This window comes from Sebastes umbrosus, chromosome 10 (assembly GCF_015220745.1).
Source record: "Sebastes umbrosus isolate fSebUmb1 chromosome 10, fSebUmb1.pri, whole genome shotgun sequence".
NCBI lineage: Eukaryota > Metazoa > Chordata > Actinopteri > Perciformes > Sebastidae > Sebastes > Sebastes umbrosus.
In genome coordinates this window covers 26248057-26275414 of record NC_051278.1, presented here as the reverse complement: position 1 = coordinate 26275414, position 27358 = coordinate 26248057, and the positions used below count along the sequence as shown (strand labels likewise).

The 27358-nt window shown below is 42.1% G+C and overlaps 1 protein-coding gene across 1 annotated transcript in view; it reads left to right on the top strand.

The window, feature by feature from the left end:
• Nucleotides 1–25262, top strand: part of tet1 (tet methylcytosine dioxygenase 1) — a 32151-nt gene extending 6889 nt beyond the window's left edge. Inside the window, exons 3-12 of the mRNA XM_037782229.1 lie at nucleotides 15635–17897; nucleotides 18423–18513; nucleotides 19027–19120; nucleotides 19477–19685; nucleotides 19778–19928; nucleotides 20216–20305; nucleotides 20476–20613; nucleotides 20721–20897; nucleotides 21682–21826; nucleotides 21945–25262. Coding sequence (XP_037638157.1) covers nucleotides 15635–17897; nucleotides 18423–18513; nucleotides 19027–19120; nucleotides 19477–19685; nucleotides 19778–19928; nucleotides 20216–20305; nucleotides 20476–20613; nucleotides 20721–20897; nucleotides 21682–21826; nucleotides 21945–22978 — 4392 coding nt within the window. The 3' untranslated portion in view covers nucleotides 22979–25262. The remainder of the gene's footprint in view (nucleotides 1–15634; nucleotides 17898–18422; nucleotides 18514–19026; nucleotides 19121–19476; nucleotides 19686–19777; nucleotides 19929–20215; nucleotides 20306–20475; nucleotides 20614–20720; nucleotides 20898–21681; nucleotides 21827–21944) is intronic.
• Nucleotides 25263–27358: the final 2096 nt, after the last annotated feature.

Below are 27358 nucleotides of genomic sequence, written 5' to 3'. Positions count from 1 at the left end.
TTGGGCAGTGAGGACGGGGCTCACTGCCTTGTCTGACCTGGCCCAGATCACACAAACACACACACTAACACGTACACACCAGACCCAAAATACTACAGTTCACTGAGTGCAAAAGCTCCAGTATTTGTAGAGTGAATTTGACTGAAACAGTCCTGACATGTTTAGAGCTGTAGGCTGCATAACTGACTCACTTTTATATGGGCTAACAAGGCAGATGTCAGCACTCATAGATAATGTTTTTAACATTCACATCTCTGTAAAATAGCACAAACAAATACATTATAACACACACACATCATCATTGTGTCACCCATCAGTTGCCCCTCAGTCTGTCAGTGCTGGCAGCTCATTTGACTTAAACTAGCACAAGCACATAAATATGTAATGAAGTTCATAAATGAATGCAAGATGTTGACACTTTTTGCAGTTCTGATCTTTTCCATTGTAATCAGCTGATAGAGTATTTAACATTTCAGTGTGTAATACCACTTACACACTATGTCTTGCTTCTACTAGTTTTCATTTCATTACACTGTGTATATATATATATATATATATATATATATACAGTCAGTATATTGAAGGTGGTCCTTCGGTAGAAGAAGAAGAAGAGGAAGGCACATTATTGATCCCCTGAGGGGAAATTCAATTTCAATTTTCAATGTGGCCCAGGACACATTTGCGTACATACTGCTAAAAGAATGTGGCCACATGTGGCCCAGACCACCTCTGGATGTGGTCTGAGCAATTGGATCTCAATGCGTCCTCAGTGCGTTCACACCTGTCCACTTGTGATCAGCTCACTCAGGACGCATGTTAATACCAGGTCTGAACAGGGCCTTCATTACACATTGTTTGAGGGAGCTATAACGTTAGGTAACGTTAGGTGGATGTAACTATTCGGGGATTGAAGCTGGTCTTTTCCTCATTTTGAGCAATACAACTGATCATTGAGTGGAATGATCATCTGATCATAAGTTAAGGTTGTAAGGGCTATGGCTGTCGGTAGGTGTTGTTGGTTTTGTTTAAACATGCTGAATTGTAATTTTATGGGTTATTGTTGTTCAGACGATTAGGCTAAGACAGTTAATATTTGCTCACTGTGTCACTTGTTGTCATGCTTAATATTCACGTATTCGCCGTCTACTATAAATCTAAATACTTGATGTAGAGCTCTGTTTTGATGCTCAAGTAAAGAATGCTGTTCAGTCATGCTTCTTTCAGCTAAAAAAAACTCTCTAAAATCAGATCTTTTTTGTCTCCTTCCAATTTACATAAAATTATACATGCTTTTATTTTTTTCTCGCCTAAACTACTGTAATGCACTTTATGTTGATATCAGCCACAGCTCCCTTCACTGACTCCCAACTCGTGCAGAACGCTGCCGCTTGAATTTTAACAGGCATCAGGAAATATGAACACGACTCCTGAGCTACCCAACTTATACTAGTATGTACCATATTTCATTTAAAATTTTACTGATCACTTTTAAAACATTAAATGGCCTTGCTCCAAACTATATCAAGGATTTATTGACCCCTTATGTGTCTGGGCGTTCCCTTAGATCGGTGGATGCAACTCTGCTGGTTGTTCCTAGATCTCGTCTTTCGACCAAAAGTGACCGGGCCTTTGCTGTTAGAGCCCCCAGACAAGGGAACACTGCCTATTGAGTCATCTTTTAATATCCCTTCTTAATGCTGTCTTTTATAGGATAGCATTTATGAATATTTAATATGTTGCAGTTTTTTATCATCCCTCTCTGGCCATTATACGTACATTTTTTAATTTCATTTTATCCTCCAGTGTTTTTATGATCCCTTCATTGTTTGTATTTTATTTTATTGTTATTTTAGTTTTTTATCTTCTGTTTTTTTTCCAGAAAGCACTTTGTAAAGTGCTATATGTAAAATAAACTTTATTATATATACATGCAGACATCTAAAGAAACACTTAAATGTATACCTCTCCTGATTTACTTGTAAACTATCTCCTCTTGTGTGCATTTGTGGAAAGAGATAAGCACAAATGTAACTTAAATGTAAATATCATGTTACTGTTTTTGCAATTCAAACACTTTGCTTTTGCATTTTGTCCCAACCGTCCAATCCAGTATATGGTTTAACATACCTGTATGTGACTTGCCTTACACAAATGCAAACAAAAATCCAGGTAGTATAACTATTATCTGTGAGTGCTTGTGTCTCCTTCTGTCACTGCATTTATCAAGACCATGCACCTGGTGAGGTACACTTTGGGTAAGTTTGCGGTGCACCATAATTACATAACAAAGGAAGCATTCAGTTCAGCACAATACAGCTGCAGGTGGACTATACTTTTTACAAATAGTAGCCTGTATGCTTCCAGTCAGCTAGCCAGCTCAGCACCCTGCTCCTCTTGCAAACTAATTTATCTCCCACACTTCTTCCACTCCTCTTTTTTCTGCCGCAATGCATTTGCCAGAGGAGTAGCCCAGCTGAGATAACACGTGTATCAGGAAAACACTTGCCGATCCTTCAGACGGCGCTCTGGTAGGGAGGAGAGACAGCCTGCAGCACCCCAACGGTGACTGTTTGCTTTGTAACAGATATTCAAAGCTGTGTGTGTGTGTGTGTCTGTGTTTATGTGAATGATTCTTACCTGTATTTTTTGTGTCAGAGGGGGATGTTCATGCACATGGCTGTATGTGTGTGTGTGCATGAAGGTTTTTTTTACAGCTTGTTCAGGCGATCATGCAGCAAAACACCCCCATTGTTCTCAGCTTAATATAAAGTGAGAGTGATTTGTCCCAGCAGACGCTCCTGTCAGGTCTGAGCTCCTCTTCCCCCTCTCTTCTCTCACACACACACACACACACAGCGAGCAGTGGAAGTCTTTAGCACTGACAGTTGCCATGGCGACCTCATTGTCTGGTGCTGACCTTTGACCTGCCACGGTTGTCTGATGGAGTATTCTCTAGGTCGTAAGGAGGATTAGTGGAGATAACCAGCGGACGCGTACTATGGGTTTTAAGGCTGTGAACCCTGTAACCTATATCCAGGTAATTAGGTTAAACTACTCGGATTGTCTTGCTTATAGTGGGTCAGCAGCAAGCTGTGGCCGTCTGCAAGGGATGAGCGCCTTAAACATTGCAAAATTGCCTGCATTATCTCTGTAAATCAACCTATTCAGTGAGGTAATTGCACTTGTTTGTGTTGCTAATAAACTCTTCTTTTTACCATTGATGATCTCTATTCTATTAAAATGCTCTTTATGCAATGGTATATTTGCTGCACAGTTGCACTATCAACAGTATGTTGTGGCCCTGTGTTATACTGTAAACATGTTTTCAAGTTTCTCAAACTATTGGGAGCAAGAAACTTGACAATATACAGATTTTGCATTCATTTTTATTAATTAATCGTTGTTCAGTCTTACTGAAAATAATGTGTCTCATCTCAGACTATTTATTTATTGAATGACCAGAAAATGCTATATTCTGATATATATCGTTACCGAGATATGAAATTACCTATATAGTTATAGAAGATTTTGGCCATATCACCCAGCCCTACATGCAATTACAAGTACAGATTTATTTGAGTCTGCGCTGGTCTACATTACCACGCGGTAATAACATGCTGCCAATAACTACAAATATTAAAGTAAACATGATGTTCACTGTGACGCATTATCTATCTCAAACAAGTTTCAAGTCTCTTCAAGTCGATTGTTGTACTGAAGTGAAATGGAACAACTGGCTGCCTCGGAGGTAAAAAACCTTGCAGAAAATTGTCAGCAGTATTAAATTTACCAAAACTCTTCAAACATATTTCTCGAGCCATGATAGAATTTGGTGCGTCACTCTCCTTTCACAAAAATGAGTACAGGTTCTCCCACATACGCACGTGGGCACTGTGGCAATGCACTGAAGGACAGATGCACATCCACACTTTTTCCTTCACATTATGTAAATGTGTGGGACAGAAGGGGGCCGAGGTAGCGGGAAAGGTTCATGAAATGTCAGAGACACTGCCAACATTTTAACTGAGCCAACTCATTATGACCAGGCAGATTGCGTTGTGCTTTAGCCTACTCTCTCCTCTGACGTCTCCTCTTCCTCTGCACAGACACACATTTTACTACAAGAGCTCGCCTCTGATTAGGGCTGCATTGTATTTTCTGTTAACCTGGACCAAGCCAATTAAATTTAAAACAGCCCTGTGAGGTAGTTATCTGTAATAGCTGCAGGGTTTGGGTAAGGGCCCAGAAAGGGGCTGTGTCTGTTTTATGTGATTTGGGGCTGAGTTATTTGGCCAGAGCCCACTATACATCACAGCAGATGTATGGCCCAGGCTGTGCCAGGTTGAGGGCTTACATCCAACCTGAGACAGTGTTTAATGACTTAAATGAGGGACTCCACTCAGTTGGCTTTAACGTACATTCAGCCGTAGCAGCTCAGCAGCAATTATGTTTCTTCCGCAACAACAATGCAAAGAGTTGTATGCCTTTTAGTATCTATAATGTTTATAATTCAGCAAGATAGAGTTAAACTTTGATACCACTAATGCTCCACTCCTGAGCCCTCTTAGGTTCATTGCATCTGTGAGTTTGTGCCGTGTCCTGACTGTTGTAAGGCTCTAAGTCCTTGGATAAGCTTTGAAGTCGTGCCACTTGGTTTCTCTGGGTGAAAAGAAATTCTCACTTTGCCCCCCAAAGGAAATGCCACTCAAATCCTACCAAGGGCACACAATGGCCTCCTTCTGGAGAAACCAGAGCTTATTCATGCATCAACCTGACCTGCCTACCTTAGAATATAGCTTTTACACCTGAGGAGGATAATAACTTTCATCTTCTTGCTCCCTCTTGTCATTATTTCTATTCCCTAAGATGCCATCCACTGAGTTGCAACGAATACAATGAACTCATTTGCTTGTTTATCCCTTTGCCTTGTCCATTTTTCTCTTTGTTCATCATTCAGTATCCTCTCTCAGCCCTCTCTGTTGCTGTACAGTATGTGCAGTCGCTCTTTAATGCACCACTGGAGTTTGCATGCATCTGTCTCCAGACTCTGCACACATATTTGTGTGTGTGAGCACATGCACACACACGTGCAGTCATATGGCCAACATGCCTACTCAGCATGTTGTACTAGCGCAAACTTAAGTAAGCCTTTTCCTGTCTCATTGTGAGAGGATCTGGGGCCCCCACGCTGCTCTGCCTGCACAGTGTTTGTGTGTGTATTTGGGTCAGTGGCAGTATGTGTGTGTGTGCATGTGTGTCAGTGTTAACACACACCGATGCACCCGCTCACCTTCCTCTTCTGTCCTTCCCAAGGTGAAACACTTTGCCATATTTAGCCACAGCAACTCCAAAAACTCAACACCACAGAACTACAACAAGAGTTAATGTTTGTTAGTGTTTGTACAGATGTTTGTCTTATACCGATTGACCAAAATGAGAAGGTAGAACCACATGGATAGTACTGGCACAAGATTAAAGAGGACATTTTGTCGATGCATACAGGTTTTAAGACTCCTCCCTCCTCTCCTGGCTGGGCCAGAGGTGTCAGAGTTGGAGTGACCCGCCGTCCCCTCATGCTGACCAATCCTCATCGGCACTTAAATTGAGTCCATGTGGGTTTAGGGTGTGGTGTTGAATGGTGCACATTTCCTTCAAAGAGTGGGATTGTAGTATGTTGCATAACACACTCTCTGTGTTTAGGTGTGGAATTTAGAATTTGAATCCATTGTGTCCTTAAAATAGCCTCAGCCCAGGGTTACAAACTATCCATACAGAATGTGTGAAAGGTGCAAACATGCATTTGTATTTATGCATGTTTGTTGAGGAAGCAGAGAGCATGTAGAAGAGAGTGCAGAAGGCTGTTGTGCAGACGTTTTAGTCAAAGTCTTGAGTCCACAGATGTTCTTTTGGAAAAGGTAATAGTGTGATTCGTGAGCGGCCTCTGGGGTCTGCTGAATGTGAGCCAAAGTGCTGCCTCATCTCAGGTAACACTGACTTTATGGTTTCAAAGTTCTCTTCAAGGAAAAATCAGCTTTCAAACTGCATTGGTCTGACTTCACAGGATCCAAATGCCAATGTGAGTGTTTGCATATAGATTAGTACTGCTTATTCTTAGTCTCTAAACGTTTGTGTGTGCATGTTGGTCTTTTGGGATGAGTTGTGCATGAGTGGACTGGATGAGCAGCATGGGGACAAGTCCAAGCATAGAGTTGTGTTTTCCCGTTTTCCCATGGTTGTTAGCACTATTAACACCGCTATCTTTCACTGAAGGTACAAAGTCACAACTTAACCTATATAAAGAAGAAAGAAGAGGAGAAACTCCCTCAAACTATTGCCCCTTCATCGAAGATCTGTAGCTTTTCCGTGCAAATGAGAGACAAGTTTACATTAGCGTCAGCAGTAATGGCCATAATGACAACTATTGGCATCAGTCGCGCTTGGCACAGCTCCATCGCCGGGCCGGACTCCAGTAGGTCAGCCTCCAGATGTGTCAGAGACAGTTTACGACTGTGGTGCCGAACAACTTTCTTTACCTCACTTGCATGCTCATGTACTGTAGCTTAGGGTGATTAATGTCCAGACTACTTGTTCCTAACGAGAGCTGGGTTGCTCGTTAAGGGAAAAAAAAACATATGGGACACTTAAAGAGCTGAAAATTAAGGGTGCGGTGCAATATTGTTAGTAGTGGAGTATTTCGGGATGCAGAAATGGAGTGGCTGCAGGAGGAGGACTGTTAGGAAGGCAGAGAAGCAAAGTACAGCCAGCGCAGTTCATGCTTGATTTTAAACTTGTTTATAAATTATACTTTTATGAAGATAGTTTAATATTGTGGAATAATGTACTAGTTTTTCTGCATTTTAATACCTGTCTTGATACCAGAGCATCAAAGCTTACAATAAGAGTTGAGCTGTTTGTTTAAACTATTACGTTAAAGCCAGAGAGAAAACTGAAAATGGTTTATGTTATGTTGTATAACTGCATAAGGGCTTCAGTAGCACATGCTTGTTGATAGTTAAATGGTAGCAGTTGGTAGGTGTGTATCTTACGCAGGCTTGTTTCATTGTTTAGGTTGGTGTGTAACCTGTTTGACAGTCAAAGTTTGTAGACTTTTCCACAAATGTCAAACCTGTCGGACTACCTGTAACATTCCCATTCAGAGGAGAGCTCACCTATAACTGCCACAATGAATCTAAAAATATCTCATTTAACCCAGATATGGCTCTCCCCAATTTGGTAAGTTTTAAAAACTGGGATAAACCGCAACCAGTTACCATCATAAACATATCCAGATGTAAGCTGAGCCCAATGCATCCATTACTGTTAGTCAGGAAATTATTCTTGAGTTATAGTTTAGTTTATTTGAGAGAAGGGACGATGCAAATTAATGAATACTCATGGTATAAAAAAATGCCAGAATTAGCCAAAAGGATATTTTTCATCAGTAGTCCCTGTCCAAGGTGTTACAGAAGGCTTCCTATAATACATCAGAGCAAAAGCAAAAACAGGGCATGCAGTTTAAAGGTTTGAAAAGGACACCGTTGTTAAAAGCAGTAGAAACAGTAGTGACATTTATACATATAGAATGACATTGCTCACACGTGTTAAAAGCAGTAGAAGCTTAGTGACATATGTACATATAGAATGACATTGCAAACAAGCAGGACATGTAGATAACAGCAGCAAAGGCAGTTTAGAGCTGACATGTATATATATTAATCATCCATTGTTCTAATATTTAATTTAAGTGTTTAGTTGTGTGTGTGAATTGGAATTATATTCAACTCTCTTGAACCTCTGACAGACCAGGCTGACTGGCTAAAGGCACTTTTCCACAACAGAATAGAGCAATCTCCTCTCATAGACCCTCTAGTGACATGATTATTATCGGTTCCTCTGTTGATATAGGCTACAAGTGGCGGTGAAGCTAAGTCATGAATGACTTTGTACACCAAGCAAAAGTTTGCAATATTTTATTAGGTCATCCCAACTTAAAATCTCTGTTTTAGAATTGGGCAGTGATGGAAAGACTTTGATTTTTTTATCTAGTGTTTTAAGTGCTTGTTTGTAGTGATTTGAGTGGTTTCTGCGTACTATGGTTGGTCTTGGCTTGTTAAACAGTATAGTTCAGATGAGTGAACATCATAGAATGTAGAAACATCTTAGCAGCATCTGGACACATGTGATTTCTAATGAATCGGAAATTTGCCAGATTGAACTGGACCCTTTTACAGGCTTGGTCAGAGTAAAATACTGAATTATTCATATTTTGGCCGGAGTAAATGGTAGTGAAATGCACTTACGTGCACACACATTGATTATGCAGGTGTCCATACAAGTTTATTATGTCCAGTTCAGGGTTGAACTACCATAAAAGCTACCACATGGGTAGACAATATGAATTCTAAATCTGCAGGCGCTGATCCACATAGTGATTGAAATAACTGAGGATGTGTTGTTGTTAATGTGAACTGAGGTTTTCTGTTACTGACAGTGTTTGGGAAATATCATTTTGTGGGGAACTTTGCTGCAGCACACCACACCACATGCCTTGTGTATATTTCAAGTGTTTAGTCTACATCTGTGTTTGTTTTACTGTGTGTCAGGAAACTTGTGATTATTACTGTTGGGGTGGAAATTACTTCTGTCTCTGATGCTAATCGTGTTCTCACAGATGTACATTAAATTATCACCTACCTGCAAACGATATGATATCTGAACACAGCCTGTTGAAGTTAACCGTTAATGGAATAAATCAAAATAATGAGGGGAAAAACAATTGCACTCAGCAGTCACCACCATAAATAAATACAATGCATTCGCTCTCTGGCACTGGTTTTGAAAATGTTCGCCATGAGACCACATATGCATGAAGCCACAGCATGCAGGAGTTTTACTATGATAAGTTATAAACATCTAACTGACTAACTGACTGACTGACTGACTGTTGAACTCTGCGGTGTGATAAAAACAGATAAAAACATGCAAATCTTTAGTATATAGTTTTCATTTTCAAAAACTGCACCATGCTCATAAATGAACTGTGACGTGTTAATATTACAGAGGACTCAACCTATCCCTTTCACACACATTTGAACATGTGCTATATTGGCTATAATTCAGGCCTATTGGGTGTAACATGCTTATGAATACCTTTTGAGATCCCTTCATAATAATGGCATCTTCCACCATGACATGTATTTGATTTATTCATCCTGATATTTGCATGTTTATTACATGGACACTACCAGGCTGATATAGTTTTTATTGTTGTGGCTGGAATAAGCTGCATGCTCTCTGCTTCCATAATCAAACACACGACTGAGGTGCGTTACTAGAGTGTTACCGAAAGGCACTGGCTGCCTTCATGTTTCATTGTCCTAGTGTGACCTCAGCGTCTTGGCCACATGGTTGCTTTTAAAAGGGGGTGGGGGGGAGCTCTTCACTCACTCATAACATTTTTCTCTCTTTGTCTTTTGCTTTCTGTCTCCTTGTTTTTTTCTCTAACCACAGCTTTTCCTCAGGGAATTGTTTAGAAAGAGAAAAAGGCTTTCGGGGGTGGATGAGAGAGAATGAAGGGAAAGGTTGTTGAAGCAGTATGGATGCTGTGAACATCCTTTTTCCTGCTTCCATAACATCTAGATCATGTGGGAATTAGCAGAAAATGATGCTGCCACATGGATGTCACTGTTTGATATCATTTAAAAGGCATGGCATGATATAACATGCTTCATACTGTGTGTGATGTGACAGACTGCAACACTTACACCTTTTATATTTAATATAACAAACACAATCTGGGGGAATAGTTTAAGACAGAGGGAGACATACACACATCACATGCTCCTATCTGCAAACTTGCCAGTGTCATTGTCATGTGATGCTAACTTCTGCTTAAGAGAATAAGTATTTTGCTCATGAGCATTTTAACAACATTTGCATTCCCATACATTTTCATACCTCAGCTTTTCTCTTCGGCTCAAGGAGTCAAATAGATCATCCTTCAACCATAGGTGTATGTTTAGTTACCAGTAGGGCTTATTTCCACTATCAATTAATCTGTTGACATAACCATAAAATGTCAGGAAATGCTAAAGAATGGCCGACCAACAATCTAAAACCGAAAGATATGCAGTTTACGTTGATATAAAGAAGGGGTAGGAAACATGTGATAAGGTGGGAGCAGAAAATGTTTGGCATTTTTTCATCTGTTTATCCTCAAATACAAAATTGGAAATAAATAATGAATTTGTATCAGTGGCATATTTCATTTTTCTGCCTATCAACGAATCAATTAATGGACTAATTGTTTCAGCAGTGGGTCAAGGAAGGAATTCGTTGAAAATCACCAAAAGCCTAAGCAGTGTTGCTGAGCTGCTTTACGGGTTAATAGCTCAGCGGTGATGGAGTTGTTTTCCTGTGATCCAGATCCAGCATGTGTGCAGTATCCGTTCCACAGCTTGCCACCAATCCATGTGTGTAGGGCTGGAGTAAAAAGCCCACATAGGGGATCCTTTGTTTAGGAGAGTCTAGGCATGGAAGATAATTTACAAGCCGCTAAGGTCCTCACGCCATTGGCTGATGAGGCTCTGTCTGCGTCTGCGAAAGGCATCCCGTATGTGTGTGCGTGCGTCTATCTGTCTGTGTGTGTGCGGCGAGTGTGAGCGCGTCTGCTGTAGCAGCACTTTGCTACAGCGGCTCACAGTCACCCTAGTCATGACACCCAGGAGCTTGCCCTGTGCACGGCTACTGTAGCCAGCGTTTTCTTTTGAGGCTGAAGGAAGGCAAAGCAAGATGGCCACCAATACCTTTTAGGGATATGCTGCCTAAACCGGAGGGGCTTCCTCCGAGGACAGACAAGGTAAAGGCAGCCCTGAGGTCTATTGTCTCGCTGCAGATGGGGTCAGCTACAGTGGAGCTCATCTAGAGGTTGTCCTCCGTTGTCTCTCTCTCTCTGCCACCCTGGATTTAGCTGATTGGAGCGCTTTATTTGGAAGCTGGTGTTGTTATTGTTCCTACTGAATCACTGAGGACCTGGGCTTCTGTGTGTGAGTGTTTGGCTTGTCTTTTCCAGGTAGGTTTAAAGGATGTGACAACAAAGTCACCAATAAAGAGGTCAGTTTCCACAGTAACAGTCTCCCCTCTTCTCTTTTCCCCCGTTGCATGTCTTTTTTTTTTGCCGTTATGCTGTATGAAGAGCCCGTTTGCTTCCCCTTTTCTTTCTTGCAGTGGTTTGGACAGCCATATTTCTGCACCTGCTGTTTTCTGAAGAAGTGGAGTGCTTGTAAGCCGTGGGTCGTAACTTGTAATTTGGCAGGTTTTACTAGTTTGGCTGCAGTAGTAATGGCATTATTATTCTGTGGTTTGTAGGAACGGTCCGTCTGTTACTTACATTGTCTTAATCTGTATAATTTTACAGTTGATTAAGTTCTAATTCCTACTGGCGTGCTGGGAGCCAGTTCTTTCAAGTTTATTAAGTTTATTGCCGCCTATAAGGTCTTGTTTGTCGTTGTTTTCTTTTTAATGTTTTGTGTGTTGACTACGTGACATTGAGCGCAGCGCAGACAGGAAACACTCACTCAATGAATGGAGGAAATTCTCACGTGTACAGAGAATCACACATAAACCACTACTTACGCTCTCAGCCAGGAAGGAAGCATGCTTTTTCTGTGTATCATTTCTAAGAGCGTTGTGAGGTGAAGATCCTAACAGTGTGAGATTACTGCACAGCCAAAGAGTTACTCAGAATTTATTTCATGAATTCAGAGCACTTTTTTTTAGTTGGAGTAGACATGTTTATATGTGATTGTGTTTGTATGTCTGTGTTGTTAAGTGAAGAATAGATGCACACTCCTTTAAGCTTCCTTGGAGACCCAGAGAGAGAAAGAAAGAAAGGGTTGTTAGGATTCAGGCGACGGTTACACTTCTGTTGCTAGGGTAGGTCTCCGGACGCGTGTTTGTGTGTAGAGCACTCACCCTTAGCTACCCTAACATATGTTTCGTTGCTTTTCAAAGCTTTGACAGGCGGAGCAGTTGGGTACGTGCTTGTCTAACAGAAAACAAGAAGACAGTGTTCGCATTTAAAACAATAAGTACAGTGCTGTGTAAGTGACTTTCGGCTCCTTGAGGCAGAAACAACAAGCACAAACACAAAGACACAACCCTAACACATCACAGACCCAGCTCTCTCCAGAGACCCGGTGGCTAAATGAGAGCACATGACTCTGCATTTACATCCTGCATTAGGCTTTTTGTTATAACAAGGCTAAATGTAACATAATTAAAAACAGGGGGCTGTACTTTGATGTCAGCTTCGGATCATGAACACTTGGATGCACAAATGGATGCACACGCATACACACACACACATAGAGACACACGTGTGTCTGGTGCAGTGCTGGAAGCCGGCCAGAGCTGCTTTGTCATTGAAAGCAGTCTATTGTGACAGACACACTGCCTTTTCCCCCCATTCTCCCTCTCCCTGCTCCCCATCTTTTTCACCCTTCCTCGCACTGACCGTCGCGGTGGCCCATTTCCACATGCTGTGTGGCGCAGGTATCTCACCCTGTTGCACCGGCACCTTCCGTATTGCCTCAGCCTGAGCTCCAGCTATCTGTTGCATCAGCAGCGTGTTTCTAGTAGTACGGCACAGTCCTGACAGCCACGGAGAGTGCGCTGGACTGGGGAGAAAGCGCAATGGATCAGAGAGGGATCAGGAACAACACATCAGTGGAAAGACTTGGTGATAAATCGGCTCCATCATACAAATCATGTCTGATCTCAACATTTTATTAACCATGAACAGCTCTATGGTCACTGCAACTTTTCCTTGCGTTGTCAAACACCAGTTCAACCTCTACCTAAAGTGAAATCCTCCCTACATCTCTTTTACATTGTTGTAATGAACAGCTTTTGGCAATGGGCCTTGCATTCCTGTAGATAACTGGCCAAGAACATACACAAAGTGGTGCCATGTTGACATATTTCCAGCATAGCTACAATGCAGTTAAATATGAAAAATATTTCAGCTATCTCAGCCATCAGTGGTAAACACCAAGTTCACCAGGGCCAGTGACACATAGTCAAAGAACAACGGGTTCTATCTGGTACAGCATGATTTATGGATTTTCATAAAAAAGACTAGAAATCATTGCAGAAGATGTAGATAAAGACATTTTTCCAATAACACTGGCTGCAATTGTCTTAACAGCTTGAACACATACTGCTTTCTTTTCCTTCTTTACTCTATTTCTCGTTGACCACGAAATCTTGCTTTTTGCTCACTTTTGCTCGCACATTTGTAATCATACTCCATATTCAACAAAATTCACACAGCAGCTTATTGGGTGTCAAATCTCTGTATCAGAAACACAGTCTAGGTTAAGATTCAGTTTGTGTACAAAAAAAAGATTGAAAATATGATATGTAATAAATGGGACTATCAAAGTTAACATGCAAATTTGTTTTAATGCCACTAATTTCTTCAACGCATTAACACAATCGATCTTTCGGAGGTTGTAGCGGGCGCAGTTTCAAAGCTAGTATGACGATACTGGCATCATATGAATTCATAAAACCTAAGGAATCCATTGCTGTGGATTAGTTTGCGATCAATCGTGATTAACAATGGACAATCATGCAATTAATCGCGATTAAATATTTGAATCTATTGACAGCCCCAGTAATAAACTAAATAAATTGTATACCAATCTCCATATTTAATAAAGGATCTTGAGAAAGTAGTCTTAACCAACTCTTCTTGTCTCTCTCTCGTGTCTCTTCACAAGCACAGCAACAGATCTCCTGAAGGCAACTGACAACCTTCTTTAAACACCCAATGCAGGAGATGGCTCAGTATTAATCCTCTTAGAGTCAGCGCAGCCTTCAACACCATTTATTTTCCATCTTTAATTGAATGCTTTGAGCTCTGGAAAATTTAAGCTTGTCACACCTCTGCAAACTGGGGTTCAGTGTCTCGCTCAAGGACACTTCCAGACCGGGGCAGCTAGGGATCGAACCGTCAACCTTGTGATTGAAGGACGACCGTTCTATCCCCTTAGCCAAAACCATCAAAGACTGCATCACAATGCTTTCTTCATCATCAATGATAGTTAACGCTCTTGCTCAGAAGCCATCACATGTGGGATATCACAAGGCTCAATTCTGTTTTCACTGTACTCGCTGGCCCCCATATCTGATGAAAAGAGAGAGAACAAAGTTGAATAGAGCACATGTAACTGATAAAGTGTTTATCTGTTTGGTTTGTGGGCTTCACTGAGAGTCTGGTTTATATTGAAGTGCTGTAGCTTCATGCTCTTGATCTGTCAGCTCCTCTGCTGTAAAATACATTAAAACAGTGGCAGATGGAGTTTAATGGGTTTTTATGCCAGGTAAACAGTGATAAAGAACAGATCTCCAGCTACCCTGCAGTTGCGCTAGTTCATTAGAGGGGAAATGGGTTGCCTCACACACACAAACATAAACACAGCGCACACAGCTCACAGTAATGCACACATATCCTCCAGCTTCTGCAAACGAGTTTAAGATCCTTTTGTCAGCTGAGTCTTGGCACATGGTATAGTGTTGCAGTCATCTTTGTCACGCTGCAACATTTTTAATCAGTCTTCCACTGCTGAAGGCTTTAGTTCTGAATGTGATGCGGGGTTAAATCCTAAAATAAGAAGCAGCTTTACTTGACATCAGCTGATCATATGCTCACTCAAGATGATGAAAAATAAAGACAGCTTTTACAGATTCAGTTGCAGAAACACTGTGTATAAGCTAGATTTGAGCAGAATGGGTTCGCCTTTGTGCCCTTTTCTAATATAACTTATAATAAACTACAATAATCTGGCAAAAAAAAAAACACCCTCAGCTGCCTTAACTTCTATTTCTCCCCAAATCAATTGATTATATTCCTGTTTATGGCGTTATGACTATGAGTGTCGACAGTCTGTGGTTGTGTGTTTACAACAGGGCTTTTGGAGGCCATCAATGTGTCAATATTGTGGACCTTTGGATGGTCGTAGCTCTGCTGGCGGTCAGAATCCGTCTTAGCCAAAGGGTCAAGCTGCACTGTGTCTGGATAAGACCCTGAGTGGGTTAATCACTCACTTAACAATGGTTAACATGGCAGGCCCTGCTGTGTAATCACATGCTTGTATACACATGCAGGCATGCCCAGGAATACACCTATAAACCCGGCAGAAACACAACATGTACATGTGCGCTGAACACATGCCCTCAGTGACCCACCGGTGGTGACGCAATCTTGAACTGTGCGTGACTCCAAATGTTGGAGGCTACCAGTAGGTCTCAACACACGACAGCTCATGCAGGAATGTAGTCCTGATTGAAGCCTCGACTGTGAACTAACACCGTTTAACATTTTATTAGCTCTGTTTAGAGATTGGATTCTAGCAAGATTTACAGAAAGCAGATTCTTTGTTTTCACATGCCATAATATTTTCCACAGCCTGGGTAGTGGTTGCAGCAGATGCTCGTGCCATGCTGGGAGGCAATCTGTTGTGCTGTGTGCCGTGACTGTTTAGAACAAGCTGAATCACTGTATACTGCCAGAGCTTGTTGAGTCACTTCTCTCCTCTTATTTCTCTCTCCCTCTATCTCTGTGTCTCAGGTGGTTCCAGAAAGTGGGCCGGTAAATGGCAAAGGCAAGGCACAGATGGAAGATACCCACACGGCAGCAGAGGAGGATGAGGGGGAAGAAGGCCACATACCTCATACACAAGCTCCCCCCATCACCCACTCGCTCAACCACAGCCTGGCCTCGGACCAAGGCGGACGGCCGGCACTTGTTAAAAGAGAGCCCGGACTGGAGCTGACCAGCACACTTCACCAACACGTATGCTCTTCTGTGACTTTTCAGAATGGTTCTGCTGAGAACCTGACAAAACCTAACGGTGCTAATATGACCACTGGGTCACACTCTGATCTGAAGTCTGCATATAAAAGGACTACGAATGCATCAGAGCCTCAAAGGACTATAATTGCTGCAGTCCCTAAAGACTACTCTGAGAATGGACCCAAGACACCTCCAGACGACATGCCGGTTCCACTAAAGAAGATCAAACTGGAGGAGCCGTGGATGTGGATCACCGAAAAGGCCACCGCCAAGCTGAGTGATGAAGATGAGGTCTGCGAAGACCCGCTGTCCACGCTGGCGGCCGTGGTGTGTCTTTCTGTCACAGAGAGGAAGGGACTGGAGGAGAAACTTTTTAGCTCACGTTCTTCCATTCTGTGCTCCATCAAAACAGAGCCACCAGATTTACACTTTGTCAAAAAAGAGCCAGAGGACATAAAGAATGACTTGTGTCACAAAAGCACTCCTGTTAGCCTGCAAAGGACTCCCCAGCCTATCAAAAGTGAACCTCCTCCAAGTGTCTTGCAACCAAGCGTGCAGTCTTTGGCAGAGAGAAGAAATCTTAGTTTTGATCAGGCTATTGCTATTGAGGTCTTGACTCAATTGGCAGCTATACCTCAAAGCAACCCAGGGTCCATTAAAGTTGAAAGTAAGTGTGAACATCCCATTTCTACTGTTGCCCCGTTTTCAACCTCCAATACAAATACAACCCTGCAAGAAGCCAAACCCACAGCCGCTATCCGCTACAACAAAGTCTCCGTCATTAGCTCTCCACTGCACCAGACGTCAGTCATACGCCCTCCTGTGGCCAGACACGGAAATGTCATCCAGCGCTCCCAGGGGTCGAGCTCTAACGTGAAGCTGTCTCTGCAGGACCTCTTAGAGGCCAGCTCAGACAGTGATAAAGCAGCCTGCAGGAGGACAGAGACAGGCTTTAGTTCTCATGTCATCAAGTCGGAATGCAGCTATAAATATCCCGTTGACATGAAGTTCAGTAAAGATCATGAGAGGTTGTTTTTGGAGGAAAGAGACAGGGTTGTTGGTAAAGCGAGGAGGAACAGAGAGGAGGAGGAGGTGGCAGCTCAGCTGGCAGACCTGGCCTTCATCATCCAGTCTCGACACAACCTGCAGTCAGAGAACAACCCTCCAAAAGGAACACTTGTGTCGGCCATCAAATACAACTACAACTCCCAGCTGACCCCCGGTCAGAAAAAGCCCCTCGTGAAAAAAACAAGAGCTACGCCTTCTAAGCCCAGGAAGAAGAAAAGTGACGGACCTAATGAGGGAGTCAACTGCAGGACCCCCCTCTCAAAACGCATGCCAAATGGAGAGACGGCCCACAGGAGCAGAGGCCAGAAGAGTCAACCGCCGGGGAAATCAGGCCTTCACCACAAGAGGAACCTGTTCCTGCCTCAGGCTCAAATTGACCTGAAGAGATACGTGGCTGAGGCTCAGGAGGAGAGGAGGCAGCTCATCCATCACAGTAACGCACACAGTGCAGCCCTCTTAAGGCCGCAGAACTACAACACTCTCACAAGGATCAACCACACTCAAGGTCAAGAAAACCATCCCTGGTCCCTTTCAAATGGTCCACTCCACCAACACAATCCATACAATGGTCATGCTGCAGGACCGGGGCCGGAGTGTGAAAGGTTATCTCAGGTAGCGCAGCCCTGTGTTGGGTTGCCTCACGCTTCTGATCCTAACACCAGCTCAGCCAATAACGCTTTCCTCAGCCACCCCACTGGTCACCATGGTCTGGCTAATGGCTTCTCAGGGGCTCGGCAGTCCCCTCCTCCGAGCCAGCAAGGCTACTACAAGCTGGAGAGAACAGGACCTGTCACCGTCTTGTCCACAGCTACTGATGGGGATCTGGGCCACTCTGCAGAGTCAACTCCATCCAAGAACAGCGTCAACAGCTTTCTGGAGTCTCCTATGAGCTTCATGGATACCCCTATCAAGAATTTGCTCAATACGCCTTCCAAAAAACTGGCCGATCTTCCATCCTGTCAATGCGTGGGTGAGTTGATGCTACCTAAAATTTTTTAGAAGAAGACAAGTGTGTAGCGTCTGCATTGGTATCACATATATTGCACTTTGTGACTAAATCTACCCTGAATGTTTGCTTTCGTATTAACATGACAGTCTTCAAACTGCCATTTTCTGTTTCTCTCTCTCTGATACAAACACACACACACACACACACACACTCACACAAGCTGTGTCCTAATTCAAGGGCCAATTCAAGCAAAAGGAGGCCGCATTTCTCTGCCATATTTGGAGGAGGCTTTGGGAGGCTTTGTGGGGCCTTGTTGACCGGTTATGATGTATTTGGTCTTGAAATGCGGACATCCAAGTCGCTGGCTCTGAACTGAGATCCAGCTACGTTTACTGTGTATATTTACATTAATCTGACTATTTTATCAATTTGAAAAAGTGTTTTTCTTAAAAATATACCGGCATCACATCAGTATTTGAAGGACAGCTCTACACTCGGTAAAGTTGCTATGACATCTATTAGACCTTGATTTTTTTTTCAAAACAGACCAGATCATTGAAAAGGAGGAAGGCCCTTACTATACTCACCTTGGGGCAGGACCTAGTGTTCCTGCAGTGAGGGAACTGATGGAGAACAGGTAGAGTGACTACTACTACAACTCTGTGTTTACACTGTGTGTATATGTGGGTGTGTTTTCTACCAAACATGCTGAGAGCCTACTAGTCCACCATGGGCTTGGTGGAATGGGGTGGAGTAACAGCCAAAGAGTCTGTCATTAAAAGGAAGCATTGCTGAGCTAGCTCAACACGTCGTGCACCCTCTGTCTCAGATACACACAACATGTTGAAACAGGAAACCCCTAGAGCTGAAACAAGGGGCCCATAAACCAAGATGACAGCCTGTTTGAAACATCCTGAGGTCCATCGCAGTCCATCGGACAACCACACATAACTTCATTCTGCAGAGCTTTTCAATGACAAATGTATATTAAATCAAAGCAATTTGTACTAAACAGTCATTTTATTGATTGGATTTATGTATTGTCACCCTCCAGTATGGCTAGCAATGTAATGTTGTCTAATATGTGTTGTCAGTGACGTGCTCTGCAGTCAATAGCACAGACTTATAGTTTCTCTTATGTGTGTTACAGATATGGCGCCAAAGGAAATGCAGTAAGGGTGGAAGTTGTTGTTTACACTGGGAAGGAAGGAAAGAGCTCCCAGGGGTGTCCAATAGCTAAATGGGTAGGTGGCTGGTGTTTGTGTTCATGAATATTTCTTCTGTATATTGAAGCATTCTTGTGGATCCCACCATAGTATATTTAGGGGCAGATACGGAAGTCACTCCCAGATTTTTACCCTGACCACAACCTAAAAAAAACTAAAAAAAAATTCCAGCTTCATCCCTTAAACAGAAATGTGAAGGCTTCCACATAAAAATGACCACATTTAAACTATTCTCTTAAAACACAATCTTGTGGTTTGGCAGGTCAATCACAGTATTTCCCCATTACCCCGTAGGGATACATCATTTTGTGATGCTTGTTTTTGCTGTGTGACAGTGCTGTCGTTCATCTGCTTGTTTTCTGTGTGACAATCAGGTGATCCGGCGTGGCAGTGAACAGGAGAAGCTGCTGTGTTTGGTCCGCCGGAGGCCAGGGCACTGCTGTGACACTGCCGTGTTGGTGATCCTCATCCTAGCGTGGGAGGGAATCCCTCGACCAGTGGCGGACAATCTCTACCAGGAGCTCACGCAGACCCTCTTTAAATACGGCTCCCCCACCAGCCGTCGCTGTGCCCTCAATGAAGAGTGAGTACTTCTTCCTTTGTTGTGCAATAACACTAATTTCTTCCCAACTGTGTTCGTTTCTTTACCTTCCTCCCGCCACTCCATCTCCACAGTCGTACGTGTGCGTGCCAGGGTTTGGACCCAGACACCTGCGGAGCTTCATTTTCCTTTGGCTGCTCCTGGAGTATGTACTTCAATGGCTGTAAGTTTGCCCGAAGCAAAGTGCCACGCAAGTTTCGCCTGCTTGGAGACTACCGGGAGGAGGTGAGGAAGTGGTCATCTACCAGAAATCCTAGAGGGAGACAACTATTACAGTCTCTCCTATTTGTTTCTCCTGTTGTTATAGTGATGTGAGAGGACATGTTGTGTACAATCAGTGTGCTAGTCGTATCAGACAAGTTCCTCCTCTGTATTTTATCTGGAATAAAGGCAGACTTACAGAAGTTGTTCAAAGCAACATTTGCCTCCTAGTGGCTTATGTTGGCTATGACAATCACATCTGTATTTCTTTTATTCACCCCAAAACTCCTAAATCTGTCTATTACAATTAGGAGGAGAAGATAGAGGGCAACCTTCAGAATCTCGCCACTGATCTCGCACCACTCTACAAAAGACTGGCTCCTGAGGCCTTCCAAAACCAGGTATGAAACATTGAACATCTGCCACACTTGCCTCTGATGGTCCCTAGCTTACTATTAATGGGATTGAAATAGAACTGATTTTAGTTTTCTTCTCGTTGTAACTTTAAATGTCTTACAGTCTTCACCACAAACCAAACTCTTCTCATGTCTTGTCTTTTCACCTCTCATAGGTGGAAAATGATGCGGCAGGGGAGGACTGCCGGCTGGGTGGGAGTGAGGGACGTCCTTTTTCTGGGGTCACAGCCTGTGTGGATTTCTGTGCCCACGCTCACAAGGACACTCACAACATGAATAACGGCAGCACTGTGGTAAGCAAGCTATATTCTTCTGTATGCGAGTCAGCTCTCAAGGTATTGATTGGATGTGACCTACTGTTTGGCTGAACAACTTGCCTTTTGTCTGTGTCCGTTTTCAGGTTTGCACTTTAACCAAGGAAGATAACCGTGCAGTGCGTAACATACCGGAAGATGAGCAGCTCCATGTTCTGCCACTTTACAAGATCTCTGACAGTGATGAGTTTGGTCAGATGGAGGGCCAGTGGGCCAAGATCCGAAGTGGTGCTCTGCAAGTTCTGTCTGCCTTTCCCCGAGAGGTGAGTGGGCAGGGAAGCAGCTTTTGCTATTTATTAGGGCTGTCAATCGAGTAAAATATTTAATCATGATTAATCGTAAATAAATCACACATTTTTAATCTGTTCAAAATGTACCTCAAAGGGAGATTTGTCAATGGATTTAATACTCTTATCAACATGGGAAGTGGGCAAATATGCTTGCTTTATGCTCACAGGTACTGCATTTAGCAAGATAAAGATGCTCAAATCATAACACGGCAAACTGAAGCCCAACAGGCAACAACAGCTGTCAGTGTGTCAGTGTGCTGACTTGACTATGACTTGCCCCAAACTGCATGTGATTATCATAAAGTGGGCATGTCTGTAAAGGGGAGACTCGTGGGTACCCATAAAACCCATTTTCATTCACATATCTTGAGGTCAGAGGTCAAGGGACCCCTTTGAAAATGGCCATGACAGTTTCTCCTCGCCAAAATTTAGCATACTTTTGGAGTGTTATCTAACCTCCTTCTCGACAAGCTAGTATGACATGATTAGGTTAGGTTTTCTAGTTTCACATGATAGCAGTATCTTCACTCTAGCTTTAAAACTGAGCCCGCTACAACCTCCGACAGATCGATTGCGTTAATGCTTTAAAGAAATTAGTTGGTTAGCGACAGCCCTACTATTTATCATTATTATTATTATGATGTTTTTCTTTTCTTTCTAACTGCAACATCAGTGGTTTGAGTCCTTTGTTGCAAAAATGCAAAACAAAATTATAAACATGTATCGTGTTTTAAACCTCTTTTTTTGTATTTGTCAGGTGCGTCTACTGGCTGAACCAGTGAAATCAGCCCGTAAGATTCGCCAAGAAGCTCGTCTGAAGGCTCAAGCAGAGAAACTGGAGAAGAAGCTCGCACTGACTCCTCTCACTCCTGGGAAAGTGAAAAGCGAAACCCCCAACAAAGGTAGTAAATCCAAGTCTCTGGTCATGTTGTTAATCTATTCTAATAATTAATACATTGAGATCAGAAAGTATAAATGCTTTGTGATTATCACGTCATGTATTTTCTACATCCAAAACAGAGCCACAGGGCTTCTACGGCTCATACAGACTACCACCCAGACCAGCCAGCGTTGGAAGGTATCCACCGGAGAGGAATCCACCCAGCACTTACAACCAGAGCACCAGCAGCTACCCCACTCTGGGTGCAGGGTTCAACCCACAGAAGGAGATGATCTCTCCCAACCACCATGGTCTGCCTGGCCTCCAGTTTGGACAGAATGGCTCCGCTCTTAATTATAAGACAATGAGTGACGGCGTGAATGGTTATTCTCCAGCATCTGGTGACCAGAGTGTTCGTATACCTCCACATAATGCCCTTAGTGACTACCCCCATGCTTTTAAAACTGAGCCCAACGAGGTGCACTGCTCTCCTCTGCGCAGACCCTCCTCCAGTGGGAGTGCTCCTCCTCCCTCCTCCTTCTCCCCCAGACCTACCTCTGAGGGCCTCTTCAGCAGGCTCAACGGACTCCACAGGGCTGCAGGAGATGTCGCAGCAGAGGTCAGGGGTCATGGCCTCCCTCCGCTCTCATCTCTACCCCTTCCCCCACAAACTCCGCCTCTTGAACCAGAGGAAGTGAAGCAGGAAGAGGTGTGGTCAGACAGCGAGCACAACTTCCTGGACCGCGATATAGGCGGAGTCGCCGTGGCACCGTCGCACGGCTCCATCCTGATAGAGTGTGCACGGCGGGAGCTCCACGCCACCACCCCTATCCTCAGGCCAAATCGAAGCCACCCCACTCGCATCTCCCTGGTCTTCTACCAGCACAAATCTCTAAATGAACCAGGCCACGGGATGGCTATGTGGGACGCCAAAATGGCCAAGCGGGAACGGGAACGGGAGGAGGAGGCGGAGAGATTAAGGATGGAGGACTGTGTGGGGAAAGGAGCTGGAGGCGTGGAGCTAGGGGAGGAAACAGGGGAGGAGGCAGAGGAGACGAGGAGGATCATGAATGTCCCCACACGTCAAGCGTGGACTCTCCCGAGGGACGGCGTCGTCACCGTGTCCCCTTATGCTCTTACCCAGGTGACGGGCCCCTACAATCGCTGGACTTAGTCAACATGTTTTACACACACACAGAAAAACTCCTACACCTTGTGCTTCTGCCTTACCTCAATCAACTTCAAACTGCTACTCTCATTTTTACGTCGTTTTCATTGTGCTTTTCTAGTATCTGTTTGATGACTTTGCCCTTTTTCGTCTCTGCCTTCAGAGTGATGAGGAAGACCAAAGTTTGTTGGCTTTTTAACTGTGAGTTTTCTGTGTTTTTATTGTAAAGAGATGGTGCTTTGAAGCATTTTAAAGACGTTTTTAAACTGGTTTTATATACATGATTAAGAACAAAAAAGATGTGATTATTTATTCTGATCATAACGATTTCTATTTAATTCCTGGTGTAAGCCTGTTTACTGCAAGATTTCTATGATAACCTGCATTAAGTGTTGACGCTCAGAATTTATGTTGTACAGTAGGACTTGTGCTCTTTATTTCAGCCAATAGTTTCCCTTTCATAAGATGAATCTGATTGGCTTTTACGTTGGTGCCATTCTCACAGTAACCTCTCTGTTAAACATCATTACATAACATAACATAGAAAACAAGACTAATATTGTGCATATATTTACTACAGATTGTCACATGTAGCATCGTGCTTTTCCTTCTGCTGCCTCTGACTTCTCTTGGCAGTCGATGAAAGAAACGTACTTCTTCGGTTTGTTGTTTTGTTTATCTTCTCCACGTCTGGATGGTTTGTCTCTTATTCACAGATATGTATGGCATATTAAGAAGCACTTTTTTTATTTTCCTAAACTTAACTTGAAAAAGGTCCCAATCCATAGGCCTGAATATGTATGTACAGATAGAGATATATATGACAGTTTAGCATGAATCTGGTTTTATTTTTACAGTATTTCTGCATTTATTTGATTGAAAATGGCATACATATCTATTCAAAACTTAGCATTATGAGGAATCGTGAAATGCTGCAACAATGAAGTGCTTATCATTATTGGCACTTAACTTATGGAAAAGGAATTCAAAAAAATCTTTCATAGGGCACAAGTGTGATTATAGGATTTCAAAAACCTACTGTACATTTTGATGGTGCTAATAAGACCTCAGTTTTTTGTTGTTCTTTTACAGAAAAACACAAAGTGTCAGATATGTCATCAGAATATGACCAGTTTGTATGTCCATACTCTGGAGTTGAATACAAAACTGTGTCAGCTGATGCTGAATAATCAAACTATTTCTTTTTCCTCCTCTCTGCTTTTGTTGGAAAACCACTCAAACATCAGATCCCACTCAGACAATTTGCCTAAGACGATTTCGGGTGCTCGACTCTTGTGAAGACTTTGTTTACAGATAGCGTTTTATTTACAGGGTCTGAATAAGGGGGTTGGTGTCAACTCCTGGTGAATCAGGATCTTTTGATTGATATTTTTTATTACCCATGAAAGAGAAGCTCTTCATTTTAAGAACTCATCAAGGACATTTCAGCACAACCGACATCACTGATATTCACACTAACACTGGTGGTATAATGTTTCCTGTGAGAAACATTTTGGTCCCTCAAACACTTTGACTTCCTTTTGGTGCTAATAGGACAAGAGGTCAAGGTACATGCATTGACTTGTCAAGGTTATATACTGTACAGTGATAGCATGGTGCTTTTATAAAACTCAGCACGCACTCATCTGGTGTGTGCTTCAATGCAAAGGTAGTTTTATAATATCTCTGGATGATTACTGGCTGACAGACTGAGACGCGTTGGTGTCTCCCACCATTGATCATGACGTTTTTCAAATACCAGTAAAAAGCAAATTATTGTGCAGACACCCATATAGAGCTCAAATGTCTTCCACGGAAAACCAAACTCTGTAACAATTCTCAAAAATCACATCATCCTCACAAAATAAAATGAATGTAAACAGTTTTTAAATCACTTGATTTAGAAAGAAAACATTTTTGAACACATGACAAAGTTACAGTTGTAAATGTTTTTTCTGATTTACTATGGGGGGATGTTCTCAGTCCACGATGAAAGTCTTTGTATCAACGAGGAACTAACAACTAGCACCAGCATTCAAAAATCTGAAAAAAAAACTTTTATTAGTAGAAAATGTGTAAATATGTATGTGAACCATATTGTTTTTACTGTATTGTTAATGGTGTTTAGACAATGGATGATCTTGCTTATTTTGAAACTGAATTACTGTATGTTTGCTCAAAGTATATCCAGTTTAGACTTGAGAAGAGACAAAATTTAGCATTCCTTATATGGATGGCTGATCTCTTTTTGGGATTGTGAAATAAAGTCATATTTATATTTTGGACCTGATCATGAGTTCCTCTGTCCTGATTTGTCATGTGTGAAGATCTTTTATGTTTACACAAGTCCAGTTATATGAGAGGGTTTTTTAAGCATTTATTCTCTGACCGCTTGCATTATGTTAGCTATTAAAATATGAAGTTGCCCAACAGAACACATTTTATGAACTATTCTTTATTAATTTCTTCTTTTTTCTCTCCAAATTTCCCACGCAAGCATACTGTATGACTCACTGCTGTGGGATTTTCAGTTTAGTATTTTAAACTTTGTCCTCTTAATGTCTGGGGATGAATCACAGCTTGTTTTTGTCTCCATAACTGGTAATGGGATATGTATTTTTCTCTCTCAAATGACATTGATGATATAAGGAAATCATTTGCTGCTAACTCAGATGGCTAGATTAGTAACTTCAACAAACACATGACTGCTTCAGGAGTTAAATCTGAATCATAAATATTCCCACACAACCCAAACATATTGAGAAATAAGTGTTGAGATAATGAATAAACATGCTGAGCTCCGCTGTATATAGCACTGCACTGGCATTTTTTAATCTTACAGTTCAAAAAGATAAATAACGTGGAAGAAAATTGTGTTTCCGAGCTCAATTCCCTGTATCATACTGAATCAATCAATGTTTTCTTTTTAGAAGCAGTTTCACAATTCTGTCTATTCACACCACTGGAGTTGGACAACAATTGTTAAGCAGGGAAGCAGCTATCCAACACTTTCTCTACTGATTCAATACTTCAACTCAACATATCAAGTATCGCTTTGATACCAGTGCTCTCTTTCTCACATATTTTACATCTGTATATCGTACGGCGTGGAACTCATTGGGATTGTCTTTATTTTGGCTAGAATGATCGCAGGCTAGGCTGTGGAATTAAAAACTAAGTAGGCAGCCTGAAGTGACTGAATGAAAGCAAGAAGTACCCAGATCTTTTACTTAAGTAAAGTAGTAACACCACAATGTAAAAATACTCTGTTGCATGTCAAAGTCATGCAGTCAAAATTTTAGTTCGTACAAGCTAAATATATCACAAGTAAAAGTACTTATTATGGAAAATGGGGACCATTTTGTTATAATAAACATTATATTATTGGACTATAATTATTCATGCATAATGTGTTCATCAGTTAATGTTGCCGCTGGTAAAGGTCAAGTTGATGGTTGCTGGGTAGTTTGTGAATTTCCATCAATGAATCAATAAAGTCTTATCTTAATCTATAATATTACATCATATTATTTGCTGATTATACTTTGTGATCTGTGAAGTAACTGGTAACTAGAGTTATCAGATAAATGTAGTGAAGTAAAAAGTACAATATTTGCCTCTGCATTGTAGTGGAGAAGAAAATGGAAATACTCAAGTAAAGTACAAGTATCTGAATTGTACTTAAGTACAGTAGGCCTACTTGAGTAAATGCACTTAGTTACTTTCCACCTCTGAATGAAAGTAACTGACAGCAGAAACAGTAAAATTAAAAATACGAAGAAGTGAGCTGAGAGTCTAAATTATCACTGTAAAACGATATAGTTTCCTGTCAGTGATGGCACAAAATAGAGATTCATACCTGGCTGAAATCTCAAGTTACGGTTCATTATAAAGTAAACTATAGTGAATTATGAGGGAATGACGCCGTGGTTGTCCTTAAACACACTTCTGCACAGTGTAGGCCTTGAAAATGTATTTAGCTACACTTGGCTGTAATGATGTTGAAGTGATCGCACCATCTGTGAAGAATTTAAGAGGGTTATAACCTAAACTCTTAACGGAAAGGTTGATGATGTATATGGACATTAGAGAAACAAATTAGTCAGCAAGGATTCAGGAAAATGAAGAATCATATGTACTGTCATACCAGTCTTGATTTTACATGACACTAGGACGAGCCTGTCTGTCAACAAATACAGCTTAGGCTTTAATCCAACGTGCCTGTCTTACACAAATGAAACACTATGTTCCTCTAATTCAAATACCTTAGTGTCCTTCCATGAATTGATGCATTGGTTTTGACATTGAAAATCAAATCAAGCGTCATGCCAACTTTGGAATTTGCTACAACCCTACCAAGGCCACTGTCTACTCATATAATTGCTC